At 40.6% G+C, this 15270-nt stretch overlaps 1 protein-coding gene across 1 annotated transcript in view; it reads left to right on the forward strand.

The window, feature by feature from the left end:
* Nachralpha1 (nicotinic acetylcholine receptor alpha1) overlaps nt 1–14799 on the forward strand; it is a 130186-nt gene extending 115387 nt beyond the window's left edge. Inside the window, exons 7-9 of the mRNA XM_077410393.1 lie at nt 509–689; nt 5795–6838; nt 12135–14799. Coding sequence (XP_077266519.1) covers nt 509–689; nt 5795–6838; nt 12135–12338 — 1429 coding nt within the window. The 3' untranslated portion in view covers nt 12339–14799. The remainder of the gene's footprint in view (nt 1–508; nt 690–5794; nt 6839–12134) is intronic.
* Nucleotides 14800–15270: the final 471 nt, after the last annotated feature.

Raw genomic sequence — 15270 nt, forward strand, 5'->3', positions numbered from 1 at the left:
TAGCTTTGTCAAATTTTCACACAATAACATTTGAAGCGTCGCTTCGCTTTATTCGGACTTTCGGAGTATCGATTGTGACGTTGTAGATTCGTTGCAGCGCTTCTTCTCCGTCATGAAAATGCAAGTCTCGCGAAATACGGGAAAATTTAGAAAACGATTTTATCTAGAGCGGAATTACACCATTGAGCATAAGTTTAACTCTCCGTTACGGAACGATATTAATATGAAATATTTTTTGTCGAACAGGCATTTATTTCGCAGATAATCGCGCGAAGAGGTTAAAATGTGAAGCTATAACATGTGCCTCGTTTATATATGAATGCACTATATCGCGCCATACAAATATGTACGACATGCGTGATGTTATAAATCGGCAAATATCAAAATTGTATTTAACAATGGGAGAACACGTTATTCAAGGCTCGAATGTTTTGGCGATATTTTATCTTTCAGACTGTTGTTTAATGGACAAAATATATTTACGAGAATTATGGATTTTGTTTTTCAGTGCCGATGGTAATTACGAGGTGACCATCATGACTAAAGCGATTTTGCATCACACCGGGAAAGTCGTGTGGAAACCACCGGCGATCTATAAATCATTTTGCGAGATCGACGTGGAATACTTCCCCTTCGACGAGCAGACTTGTTTTATGAAATTTGGTTCGTGGACTTACGATGGTTATACGGTAAGTATTACGATTGGAATTAATTAATTAGTATGACACTGTGAATTTTTATTTTATGTATAGAGATCATAAATTTATGCCTCTGTCAAATATTCGTATTAAAATTTTATTCCCTAAGTTATACCACGAGTATAAATATAGATATAATTATATATAGGGTAGTTTAAGTAGAATATTTTATGATAATTTATCTTGAGTTCAAATATAAATGAATGTCATATACATATTTTTCTCAAAAGTAAAAGAGATGCTTTTTTCACGGTATTTTCCAATTATAAAAATTCACCTGTTATGAAATATATTCTACAGCTTTTGGATATACAAAGCAGAAGTAATTTAAATAATGTTATGTACACGTTCATCGTTTGCATTAAATTACACTCATATTCACATGTTATGCATGGAAAGGCAGATTTTATAATTTTTATTAGTAAATCATAAATGTTATATATAAAGTTTTATACGCGTTTATAAAATTATATATGCATTCCAAAAGTATTACTATTAACGTATTACTATAATTTGTTATTAGGTATATATTGTATAACAAATTTTTTTTCATAATGTTGAAGAACTGAAGGGATTTTTAACTAAAACAATTAAATTGTCGATAAATTTAACGCAAGTATATATCTAAATAGTATTTATAAGAAATGTTTAAGGCCGACTTCTTCAGCATTGGCCCGTAAATTAGCTCACCTTATCTCTCTGTTTACGTTCTAGTCTTATTACGCTCTAGAGAGAAACAGAAAAGCTGTAATCTCTCGGATAACTTTATCCGACAGCTAATTAGAAGTAGAAAAATCGCGCATTAGTGCGGCAAATTGAATACTTAAAAACTGCAACGCTTCGTATCCCTCAAACCACTAATTGCACATTATCTTAATTGTGCAATTCCGCCAAATCATCTTTATCTGACCATAAAATAATACTATTAGTTCATCCTATAAGAAAAACGAATATTTTTTCTTTATATTTCACAAATAAATTAAAATAAATTAAATAAACTATAGAATACATTTTAATCATAATTATATATTTATTTTTATTTTGTTCTTTTTCTCCAGCTTTCAATTAATTTTCCCTCCTTATATTACTGCAGTATAGTACGTAGGAAAATTATTCTTTATAACTCTATAAAGTATCTAAAAATTACCGCATTACTTAAGTGATCGTATTTCCGATTTGTGCAATAAGAGCCGCATTTTTTGCAACGGTATTCTTTTCCACGAGTTCTAATTTTAACAGAAACTAAGTATATGTGTGGTGTGTAAGAGAGAAAGAGAGAGAGAGAGAGAGAGAGAGAGAGAGAGAGAGAGAGAGAGAGAGAGAGAGAGAGAGCAGTTGAAGCGTCGATAAAACGTCACAATTCGGTGATTACAACTCGCGGCGCCTGTTTGTCTCGTTCCCCCCCATCGTGTTTTTCTTCGCGCTCGGTCCGACAGGCGGGAGACTCCACTCGCGCCTGACGGATATATCCGTCACTGACAAATCCGCCTGTCTGCGAGAGTTTTACCGCTGTACAGCGGCACAGACGTGGATATAAATCCCACGTCTGTGCGAGGATAAGCCATTTCGACAGAGAAGCTCGTCCGCTAGCCACTTCGAAAACACACCAGTGCCGGCCAGTGATCAACCCTACATCCACCTGCGCGGCGGATAGCTTCCGTGTTTCCGCGCTTCGGTTTCAATTTCCTCTTATCGGCATGTCTTGCGTGCGTATCGGGCGTATTTTCCACCGCGAAAAAGATGTCGGGGTTATCAAGGAATAGAACGGTTGAAATTTAAGAGGCCACGATTTACGTCAGACAGCGAAAAGTAGTCGATACCGTTTGATCGATATTCCCGTCAATTTTGCGCGTCGATTTAAATGGTTACATATCACTCACGGTGCCAATAAATCAACATAATAATTCGTCGCTAATATTGCTTTCATTATGAAGCGATATAAATCGCAGTATTACATTCAACGCTACGTTAAAATATGATATAAAAATCCAATTTTAAATTCTTTAGAGATAAATATTTCAATAGAAAATATAACACGGCAGCTTTTTAAAAGAAAACTTATTAATTTCTTTTTATTCAAGAATTATTATACAATTTTTAGAAAAATAATGACGATAATGGCTTGTGTAATCGGTTCATAACTTTATTCTACTCTATAAAACTGGAATGTTTAACGACGTTGGAAAAAGTTGAAATAGGTCGTTACACATTGATTTCTTCTGTAACTGAAATTAAAAAGAGAAAACCTTGATTCCCTTTCGAAGGAGGATTGGAATTGAAAAATCAGGAAACGAATCCGATTAAAGCAGCGCGATGAGAAAATGCGCGCGAAAGGCGCAGTGAGCGAACAACGATTGCTCATGGAACTATCGACTATCGACAGATCTCGAAAGTGGTCCAGGGAGGATCATCCAGCGAAACTCCAATGGCGGTCGCGATTTGGCTCCCCAAACCTTATTCGGATTTCGCAGGACTTTGAGATAACCAAAACCTCTATCTCGTGCGGCCATTAGAGGTATCCAATTTCTTCCGTTCCTTTCGCTCTCTTCCTTTCCACGTTTATGCTTTTTCTGTCTTTTTTTTTTTTTAATAATCGCGTATCTTGAGAATCGACTGTGCCGAGGGATGAAATGGATTTGGTTGACGACACTGCATAGCGGATCAAGAAAATCTCCCGTAACACATAGGTACACAAGAGTGTTTTATAGTCGGCTAGTTATAGGATTTCTGTAATTGAAACTGAATCAAGTTTCTTTCAACAACTTTTGGATATTTTGTAACATCAGACTACAAATTTTCATTAAATATGTGATGAGCAACCAAAACGCAGGTTAAAATCTTGTTAGAATAAGATTCACTTGGAATCAAATGAAAAACAAAATTTGCATCGTCGAAATTCAATTCAAAGTTCTTAATTTATTTTGAGATGCTCGATATCCCACAAGCTTATAATAATTTTACTAGAAAATTGTTAGTGTCTTGAGTTAGTACGATAAGCGGCTGAAATAAATTCTCCGATTTAACTTCTAGCATTTGTACATGAGAGAAAATGCGCGATGTTCCAACATCCTGTATTGCTTTAGAGTGCGAGTGGATATATGTCCACGGCACACCCTTGAAAGTCAACCGCGAGATGTTATTTATCGCTAGGGTCTGTGTCAGAAATGTCTTTGTGCAAAAGTCGTGGAGTCCATAAATCCCAAGGCGCAGCAGTTAAGCCACAATGACTCTTTCGAGCTATTGTCTTCTTCAGATTCGAACGACGCGAAATCATTTATATATGTTTTTTTTCTTTTCTTAGTCATCTCTCGTATATAAAACATTTGAAACAATGCAGATGCAAATTGTTGATATTATATCTCAGAAAACATTCTTGTCTTCGCTTTTTCTTCGTCAGAAAATTAATATACAGTATTTATTCAATAATCGAATATTACTTGCCATTTTACATGACAACTCAATTTCAATTCGTGAAAGTTGGCACGTTAATCTAGATTCTAGGAGATTGTTAATTAACGGAGCATGTACATTAACGCGTTTACATATGTAGAACCATGTTACGCACATGCTGCTGCTATATCGCTTGTCCGTCCAACTCCTTCCAAGACGCCGATTATCCGGAGCACCGAATAGACAGCGCGCGCTAAGATAACAATCTTTAGGTACTCGGAGCGCTTGTGTTGGCTGATTTATCTCTCGTCGGTGTATTTCGATTATGCACCGCATCGAACTGCCGAGTAGTTGAGGATTAGGATGCCAAATGCGATGAAGTGGAATAACAATTTGGATTTAGCTAATGCAGTTTTGGATTAGGCCTCCGAGATCGTTTCAATGACGCGTGGTTTGAAAGCCGGGGATTCATTCGGAAGATTAGTTGGATTGTTGGATTACAAATCTTGATTGCAATGCTATCGCAAGGAAGATGCATCGGATTACGATCGTATACTTTAGAATTTAGATTAATATAAATGTATATTGATGCTTACTACACAAATGTTTCTGTCGATGATAATGACATATATCTAATAAAACGAGAAGAGATGAGGAAAAGAATGAATAAGAGACGAATCATTTAATTTAATGATCTTTTAGTTCAAATTGTTTTTGTAATCTTTATCAGAAAATTAATAAAAAATTATGTTGCTCTTTGTCATCATCGTTACTTTTTTCTTGCAATTTCAGACTATTAAAGTTCTTGTTTTGAACGTATATTATATTATATAAAACTGAAATAAAATTAACAGTCAACTGCTTTTTGTGTGTCTCTCATATAATAATAATTATTTTAATTATAAAACGAATTTTTATAATTTGTTTTATAACTTTTTACGTACACTATGACATTTGAAAAGTTTTAAATGTTAGAAGAAAGCAAGGAATATTTCTGAAGGAATATTAATAATAATCAAGCTAAAACTTTAAAATTCAGTTCTTTATTGTAGTATAATACATAAATATACATTTTATTTTATAATTTCAACTTTTATTATCTGATGTAATTAACAGTTGCAGTGATAAAAAATATTTTTCGGCTGATGTACAATATGCAAATTTCGTAGAACTCACATTTTATGCAGTGCTAAATATCTAGGCTGTACTAAATATTTGCTAATGTAAAGTATAAATTTATTTTAATAATATACGCATGAATTTTGCGGTAATGTGTTTTAAGATAAAATACTCATACGTAGTACGTATTTGCGTGCAAAGTATACATTTTATCATGCCAACATTAAATGAAGTTTGAAAGCTACGAAATCTCGATGTTAAAATATTACACGGAAAACATTTCGAAAATGTAAACAGCAAAACATTTCACGTTGCAGTTCACACATGGCGAAACATTCCGCACCGCGAAATTATTTCAGGAATAATTATTTGAAAAACTATAATTATTATTAACCAACGCTAAAAAGAATTCATTGCGATTCTGCTACAGAGAGTGGAATTTATGATCGCATTTACTTTACTTTACCGAGACCGCAAACAATATCCCTTTATGCATTTAGTTTTTAATATCGATATATGTGTGTATACACACGATATTTCAGATATTTGATATTAAATTCACATACGCGATCGTCTCGTGTTCGCAGGTCGACCTGCAGCATCTTCTGCAGACCGAGGACTCGAATCAAATCGACGTCGGGATCGACCTGACCGACTATTACATCTCCGTCGAGTGGGACATCCTAAAAGTGCCTGCCGTGAGAAACGAGGCGTTCTACATATGCTGCGAGGAGCCCTATCCCGACATCGTGTTCAACATCACTCTGCGCCGCAAGACCCTCTTCTACACGGTGAATCTGATAATACCGTGCGTGGGCATATCCTTCCTGTCGGTGCTGGTATTCTACCTGCCGAGCGACAGCGGCGAGAAGGTCTCCCTGTCGATCTCGATACTCCTCTCGTTGACGGTGTTCTTCCTGCTGCTGGCCGAGATAATACCGCCCACGTCGCTGACGGTGCCGCTCCTGGGCAAGTACCTGCTGTTCACGATGGTGATGGTGACCTTGTCCGTGGTCGTCACGATAGCCATACTGAACGTGAACTTCCGCTCGCCCGTCACCCACCGTATGGGCAAGTGGACGCGGATACTGTTCATCCAGGTGCTGCCGCGTTTCCTCTGGATCCAACGGCCGAAGAAGGACGACTACGAGGACGAGGATCAGGACAGGGACGGCGCCGGGATCGGCACGGGTGGCCTCGACGACGACGGCATCGACGACGACGAGGACGACGAGGACGATGTCGAGGCGGCGAACGGCAAGCCGCCCGAGCCGAGCATCCTCACCGATGTGTTCCATGTTCCAGAGACTGATAAGTACGACACGTACTACGGCAAGAGGTTCAGCGGAGAGTACGAGGTACCGCCGCACGGTCTACCACCGCCGGCGACGAGGTACAACCTCGGCGCCGTCGGCACCGTCGGCACCGTCGCACCCTGCTTTGAGGAGCCCTTACCCTCGCTGCCACTGCCCGGGGCGGACGACGACCTCTTTGGGCCAGCTAGCCCTGGATACGCTCACGAGGACGTCAGCCCCACCTTCGAGAAGCCGTTGGTACGCGAGATCGAGAAAACCATCGACGACGCCCGTTTCATCGCCCAGCACGCCAAGAACAAGGACAGGTTCGAAGGCGTAAGTATGACATTTACATATCTCTAATGTTCGCCAGTTTACTCGTGAGCTCGGGATAATGTTATCTGCACGGATATAATGTTATCGTTGAGATGATACCGAAGAAAGAAATGCGTGTAAAATGGATAATGCCGTAATCAGTTCTATTATGTTTGCGCGCACTCGTTCGTCGCAGCTATATTGCCTATATTGGATTATAACGTCAAAAGGCGAAAAATTATGCGAACTTTTATATCCGCATTATGCGAATAATCTTTCTTTTTCAAATATGATGGACCGTTAAAACGCGCCAAAAATTTTCTTTGGATTCATCTCCACTAATAAATGGTGCAATTAAATCTATATAGACGCATGTCCTATATTTTTTTCTAAGTTGAATTTTGTAAAAAAAATTGGAAAGAATGGCTGTTAATTTACGTATCAAAAAAGTAATCTTCGGCATATTTCAAATATCTATTCTATCGAATATGCGATAGAACTAGTTCATTTTGACATGTATAGCTGCAAAAATAATTCACGCATGATTTCTCGCTATTGACGGTATCATTGCAGATATGACTGATAATGATTAGCCAAAAACCTTAATTGTATATTTGACTCGCGCTTTGTGTCGCTTTAGTAATCGCGGATCGATTATGAGATTAAGAGATCAGCGGGGATACAGTACGGGAATACGCGCGATGGATCACTTTTACCTCAAACGCATTTCGGGATACCGCGATTTCCGAATTATCACCAGAGGGATTGGGACCGGCGCGTTTGACACAGTCGGATTTACACATAAACGCATGCGGCGCTGCTTTTATCGCCTGCTCGTGCGCAAACGCGCCCGGTGTTTAGAACGATCAACACTTTGACAGCGGGCAGTGGAGATAATAGCACTCGCGTGGGAATAACATTTCGATCTTAATAGAATATATAATAGAACCTATTAGCCTCATAGCTTGTTATGTCATGCGTTTTACCTTCTCTAAGATAACTCGAGTAATTCCGCATCGGAGCAAATATTTAAAATCGGGGATGATCTTTAAATCATAATTCGCAAGAAGCATTTCCGAATTTTCGATCGCGTTGTTCCCCTTTCGTGTAATTTTGTACCTTCAAAAACAAATTGCTTGCAAGAAACCACCTCGCCTAAGCAGTCATCAATTCGTATGAAATTTCATAGATGATGTATAGGCTGTCTCAAAAGAGACATGAATAACGATACACTCCATTCGTGCCCTATCGCCCTTTAAAGGTGTGACGTCTGACCTTAAAACCAAACGCCCACTTTTTCATGTAACTTTTAAGCTGCATGAAACAAAGAGAAACGTTTGTGAAAGTTTATGATGGCCAGCAAACTTGCTTAGACGGCAACGTAACGGGATTTTAAATATAACGTATAGCTGACAAATTTTTAATCACAGCTGATGTTATTGTGCAGACTTTCTTTGTATTGCAAGATAGTTTTATAACGTTGTTTTATTTATAGACAATATATGCTTCTTTAACTTTTCGCCGACGTGCTACAATTTCCTCGTCGGAGGACATGTCTTTCAAGTATTCAAAATTATGTCTAAAAAAAAAAAAAAAAAAAAAAAAAACAATAGATTGCGAGGCGCGAAAGAAATAAAGTTATTCGATATAATTTTTTAGCAAATCTTAATTGCAACCAATTCGTAAAACCATCGGAAATAGCGATTTGCAAAACGTTAGGTATATATACGCAACTTTATTTCGCATAGTACGAGCGAGTGATTTGTGTGTCACAGAGCTTAATGCTATTGTGGAAGAGGATTACTGCACGTTTTATTGCGCTAGCTGCATTCCGGTACGATGGCGACGGCGGTTTCCGATCGTAACACGTACGTCGGTCACCACCGCGATGTGCGGATGACAATAACGTCACGTGTATCATACGCAACTGCCTTTGTGCATCTGCACGCAATGAAATGTCATTGCGATGAATATATGATACATATCCCGGTATCAGCGAGCCCGCGTGACGCCGTAAGAGGATTATTGACTCTCATTATACAAGATGGAATGCGAATTAGTTGACAGAGATTTGCATTTGTCTATTTATCGCGCCGGAAGTGACGCTAGATTAAACTATATTAAGCTTCTGATTCGGTACAGTCCGATTAGAGCGTAGAATTTGGCGAGATTTCCCGGCGAGCTCTCGACGGATAAATTCATTGAGATCCAAGTTGAGAGCAACTAAAAGTTTTAAATGCGCTCCGATCATTTTTACGAGCGAAACTATCGAATTACTTGCGGCGTGTTTAACGTGGCCGAGTTTGCATATTATCCAAATTTGCATATGCGGTATTTGTCTCAAATTCGATTTGATTTCTGACTTTTTGCAACTAAAAGTTTTTAAATGCGCTTCTAAAGAAAATTGCAAAATGATTTTTGTAGTGATGATATTTATTAACGTCGCACATCGTAGTTTATGTGTGACTAAATTACCCTATACGTATATGATTTGTACAACTTGACCCAGATTCTCGTATTTTAGGTGGAATCGCGAATCGGTTTCTTGCGGTATTTCGGATTTTATAGCGCCGAGCGTATCGCGACCCGACTCAAATGCGTGTACTCCAGAGATTTTGAAATCTCCTTCGTAAAATCGAAGAAGCGTTAACTCCGCCGGGTTTCGACGATATACATATACATAATCCGTAGCAGCAACAGCCGTGAAATAACGGCGCTGGAGATATTGAAGAAGGCTGAGGTTAAACAAAATGGAGAGATCCCCCTTTTTCGGCTGTGCCTTTTCACACTTTATTTCGCTCGCATTCACTATACAATTCCTCCGAGCATGCAATAAAAATGAGATATCCTTACATTTATATTGACCATTGCGTAGCTCGCTTTGTGAAACAAAACGCATTTGAATTGTTTGGAATGAAAGCCTCGACGGAATATACGGCTCGCGATTTACAGAGTGTCTCGGAATGGTTGAAAAGTGGTCTTGTAACATTTTTCTCGAGAAGTTTGTTATCAATAGGTATATTTTCTCTTGATGGAAATGTCGAACAGCGTTATCATTCTTTCACTTTTGTATGAACAGCTGCAATATCTTTATAACAGTTTTGAATTAAAAATTAATTTCAAATTTTCAACAAGAGAAATATTTACTTTTCTTCGTAGAGTTTTTTTGAATTCCAGAAGAAGCGTCTCTCTCTCTCTCTCTCTCTCACTTTTAATCAGAGAATCATCAAACATTCAATATTCCCTGTAATAAAAACTGAACTTTACGAGAAATGATTCTGTGTCCAGTTTCCGTAAGTTTCGGGGCACCCCATTCGTGTCGTTTAGCTAAATTGGAAGTTCGGGGTTCCGGATATGGCTTGATTTCCGGATACGTAGTTTGCCAAGATAGATCTTCGGATATCCTGGTACCGCGGTAAGCCAAGCTCAATGAAGCTTCACTTAAAATCATTCTCGATATCGCGCGTGTAACTTATACGAGTAAAAGTATACCGCTGGAGAACGCATTGCGGCAGAGTACCGCTCATTGCCAAATGTACCCGTTTTGCGGCAAATATACGTTTACGAGCGTATACGTATAGTATAATGGAACTAGAAAATGTCATTTTGCAATTTAAGATTCGATGCGGGAGAAATTTAGTTGAACCTAACTCGCCAAAATCTGCGTTCTATAGGAAAATTCATTTTTCACGTTATTTGATTTTATCTCACGTCCGCTTTACAAAAGTTTCAATATAAAACTTTTCATAAAATGCAAACGTGCTTTTGGGCGTATCACGTTTCTTTATATTATTTCAGAATAATACTCGTATTATTCCAAAAAATATTTCTCTTACACCTATGCAGTTATATGTTGCAAAAGAGCTGTGTTATTTTAAGTGCAGTCTATATAGAATAATGCGCGTGAGTGCCTATAGCAAATGCATATGCCTTGTATGTTAGCATATACTAACATATATATACACATATACGTCCCTAAGGATATATATGCTTAGGAACGCATATAATATATATATAGAGCATGCAAATGTATTTACGTAGAGTAATATACATATACGTAGAGTGTGATGCATATATATACGTTATACGTGGAGTATGATGCAGCAGCCAATAATCCCGTTGTTGTAGCCAAGTTTTGGCTCGATTTGATAGAATCACATAATGCCGTTCCTTGCTGCTGCGTGAAATCGAATATGATCACAAAAGAGAACACGATCAGCTTTTATACGGATAAAATAGAAAACGGGATGGTCGATATTTTAAACATTCCTAAACAATCTGGTCTTGCAAAAAAAACAATAATTGAACGTTAAATATTAATATAAAAAGATTGGTGTTATTTTTTATCAAATATTATTTTTATTTGTACCAATTAAACTCTTTTAGCTAATACATATATTTCCACACAACTTGTTGTGTATATATAATTAAAGATTTTTCCGCGTTAACTTTTTATCGCCCTTAATTATATTCCGACGTCGCCTTGAAGCCGTTTTCTCACGGCGCGCTAGTCGATTATTCAGCATCGGCGGTTAAGCGGATGCCGAGACCCTATATACGAAGCGAGTTCACGCGCTAAAAGTGCTCTCAAGACGAGCGATGTTTCCCCGTCAGGTTTCGCGACGGGCAGAAAGGGAAAGAAATACGAGGGGAGGAAATGGTGATAGAAGTGGGTAGCGAGTTCTATATAACGGCACGGTGCATTGTCCTCGTGGAAGTATCATAAAAGTATTGGGTAACTGTTTTATCGTCTCCGGCACCTCTCTTGTCGCAGTGGGAAGCTAAGGAAGTCAATACATCCCCTTAGCGCGCGGGATCGATCGTCTCTCTTTCCCGCGTTCTCGCGGATCCGCCGCGCGCGAGAGGGTGTTTCAGCGGATCACGTGAGACAGAAACGCATCTTTATAGCGTCGTATACAAACGCGCCGTAAGTCGGGTAACAGATATGCCCGAGTTGTTGATACTAAACATGCGCGAGGGACTCCCGCGATCCAGAAGATTTCCTTGTTTTTATATGAGATCTCTACTTTTGCACGCGCATTTCTTTCGATGCGTGCCATAAAAGAATCTAAACCATTGAAATTATTGGCGGAAAGTCCATGACTTGATTCTCGCGTTAATTTTTAAAGTCAAGGAGGTATATCGTGTGGCGAAAGGTGGAATAGTCTACAGTTAAAAAATATCAGTTTTAAGGGCATTTAAATGGCATAAAAAAGATACATGTGTTGTGTTTTTTTATTACGATATAACGTGTTGGCTACGTCGGGAGTTGACGTAATTAATTGCGACGCACGTTTCCTTCTATGATTGTTCCCAGGTGGAGGAGGACTGGAAATACGTCGCGATGGTGCTCGATCGTATCTTCCTTTGGATCTTCACGATTACCTGCGTGGTCGGCACGGCGTTTATTATCTTCCAGGCGCCAAGCTTGTACGACACCACAAAGCCGATCGACATCAAGTACAGCAAGATCGCCAAGAAGAAGATGATGCTGTTGGGCATGGGCCCCGAGGAGGACTAGTCGACGATCCCGCGCGGCCCGGTGCCGCGTCCACAATGGCGGTCGAACTATCGTTGGTATCGTCGACGGCGTCATCCACGTCGTCGTCGTCGCCGTCGTTGCCATTGTCATCGCCGTCGTTGTCGCCGTCACCGTCGCTGTCGCTGTTGCCGTCGCCGTCGTCGCCGTCGCTGTTGCTGCCGCTGCCGCCGCCGCCGTCGCCGTCGCCGTCGTCGCCGCCGTCGTCGTCGTCACTGTCGTTGCCGTTATCGTCGTCGCTGTCGTTGCCGTTCCCCGCGGCCGCCCATCATCGAAACTGCCGATTTTCGCGTCGACGTGGAAGAGGAACTCTCTCTCGATTGCCGGTGCCAGAGACACGCGGTCCCGGACGACTCCAAGGATGGACATGCAAGTGAGGGGGATGCGATGGGACAAGCGGGTCACGAACGAGTGACCCATCCGGGGGTAAATCCGCGGAAGCGGGATTACCGTTTCCCCTTCTCGAAGAGGGCGGATCGGTTGAACATTAGTCCGACTACCCCTTTGGGATGAAGATAAGGGCGTGCGACTGCATGGTACACGAGAGTAGTAGAGCGAGCTTTCGCGACAGAACGAGATAGCGAGAACGCGCGCATCTGTACGCGTGTGTCTGTATGTGTGAGACAGAAACAGAGCGCGAAAGAGAACGAGAGGGAGAGATTGGGAGAGAGAAAGAGAATGACAGGAGCGAGCGAGGTAGAACGAGAGGTTGAGCGAGAGAGAGAGAGAGAGAGAGAGAGAGAGAGAGAGAGAGAGAGAGAGAGAGAGAGAGAGAGAGAGAGAGAGAGAGAGGTGAAAAAGTGCCAAATACGCGAAAAACACGCGCACCGTATTTTTGTAAATCTGGTTTCATACGTAAGGCTAGAGTCGTGCGGCGAGACGTCGAACTGCCCGAACTGCCGATTTTATATAAGAAGACGTTTACAGCGCGAGGAGGATGCGTTACACACCGAGGTAACACACACGCATTCACACTATACATTATACGTATACATTGCACACGTTTGGCATAATACATATTACTTACATACATGTACCCACCACCAACGTCGACCCCCGTACGCGGTATATTTATATATTTACACGTGTTTTGGGGAAGATCCGCGCGTCCATTTTTTCGGAATACCGCGGGTGGCATGGCGCGGAAAGACTTTTTTCGCGCGCGTATTCGTGTTGACACGGCGAAGGGGAATCCCTTTAAGGGAATCTGAACAAGTCTCCACATCTCTTCTCATCTCAGATTTCTGCTACCAGATTTTTTATCTACATTTCAACCTAGTCTGTTCCCAAAATTATGCAATATTACCGTTAAATTTTCGTCTGACAAAAATAGTCAGAAATTTATGAAATCTGTCGATCTATCGACCGATTCCTCGTTGAATCATCGGCGTTTTTCTCTCGGCGGTAACGATCGGCACTCGATACGGATACCGATGTGCCGTTACCGACGCGAGAATGATCCGACATTCGAGTAATTTACACGAGCGGCCAATTATCGAAGCAAATTATCCAGTTGATCGATTATTCCGACGTATCGAGTGGCCCGGACAGCATTCAAGCGCCTGACGAGAGCGGCATGACTACCCGGAATAATTGATCGGCAAAATAATTTGCGCGTAGCGTCCACTCGCCGGCTTGTCCCATAATTAATGTCATTGATTAATGGCGATCTCTGGACAGATCGCGTCCTAGGCGCTCACCTTTGCCGTGTCACGCGCGCTATCCAAAAATTCGTGAATAAGGAGCTGGAAGAGGGGGTGATAGAGGGCGGAAGAGAATCGCGCGAGGAACAAGCATAAATATCGAGCAACAACCTTGCGAACAACTGCCAACTTTAGACGCGGTCGCTATCTAATCTACTTAGTCGTCTTGTAAGGGAAACGACAGCGAGATAAATAGCGTCGGTATACGTGGGATAAAGGGCAGTCGATAACGTGACGGATGAATAGAACGGATAATGACGATAGGAGTATGCTGAGCATGCCAGAAAGTGGTTTCATACACGAGCCAGCTCGCCCACGTGCTGAAAGATTTCGTCGCCTTCTTCCGATTTTTTTTTATTCTCGTCCGAGATAAATTTTATTTTATACATCATTGACGATCATCAATACTTAAGCATCTATAAGACAAATTTTATAATTATAAGTGATCTCATCGAAAGTTGACTACATGACAATGATTCACGATTGATCGAATAAATAATCATGTCGCAGATAATTAATTGTGATAGTTCTCGCAACGCGCGGAACAAAGATTAGCGACGTCGATTTGTGGATACGATATCGATATTTGTTTCGGAAGAAGATTCTCCTGCTAACGAAGGTATTTCCCAATAATAGTTATTGTTTCAACACGAGCAATTCACGATTATTAATTTGCAACGTTAAAATCGACGAAGCGCGATGAACACAATTAATTATTAATCGCAATGTTGAAAAAGCGACGGATTCTTAAAAAAGAAAAAGATGCGAATTAAACGTACGTTCCTGCGTGCAATGCCGTTTATTAATTATCCCCGTGCGTTCATCGTCATAAAACGGAGAGAGTTCCATTCTACTCGTATTTTATAAAGCACGGGCGGGTTGAAGCTGGCTCGTCCGGAGCCACGAACTTCAGTCGTGGGTGGATCGTAATTCACCATTAATCTCTTCTTTGGCTTCCTCTCCTCGATCGCGGTTGCATCATCGATCGCGGCGCTGCGTGTAATTTCTTCTTTTGGCCGCGTGTACACCCGCAGATCAATACAGACCACGTATATTCGCGAAAAGACGAGAGGAAGGAAAAGAGAAAGAGGAACACATCCAGAGATGAGGGACGCAGGAAGGCTTTTGACGTGTACGTGTATGTGTGCGTGCGTGCGTGAGTATGTGTGTGTGCGTGCGCGTGCTTGTGTTTTTGTGTGTGTATGCGCTCA

Source organism: Temnothorax americanus, unplaced genomic scaffold (genome assembly GCF_048541705.1).
Source record: "Temnothorax americanus isolate GAGA-0224 unplaced genomic scaffold, ASM4854170v1 Scaffold10, whole genome shotgun sequence".
In the NCBI taxonomy this organism is placed as follows: Eukaryota; Metazoa; Arthropoda; class Insecta; order Hymenoptera; family Formicidae; genus Temnothorax; species Temnothorax americanus.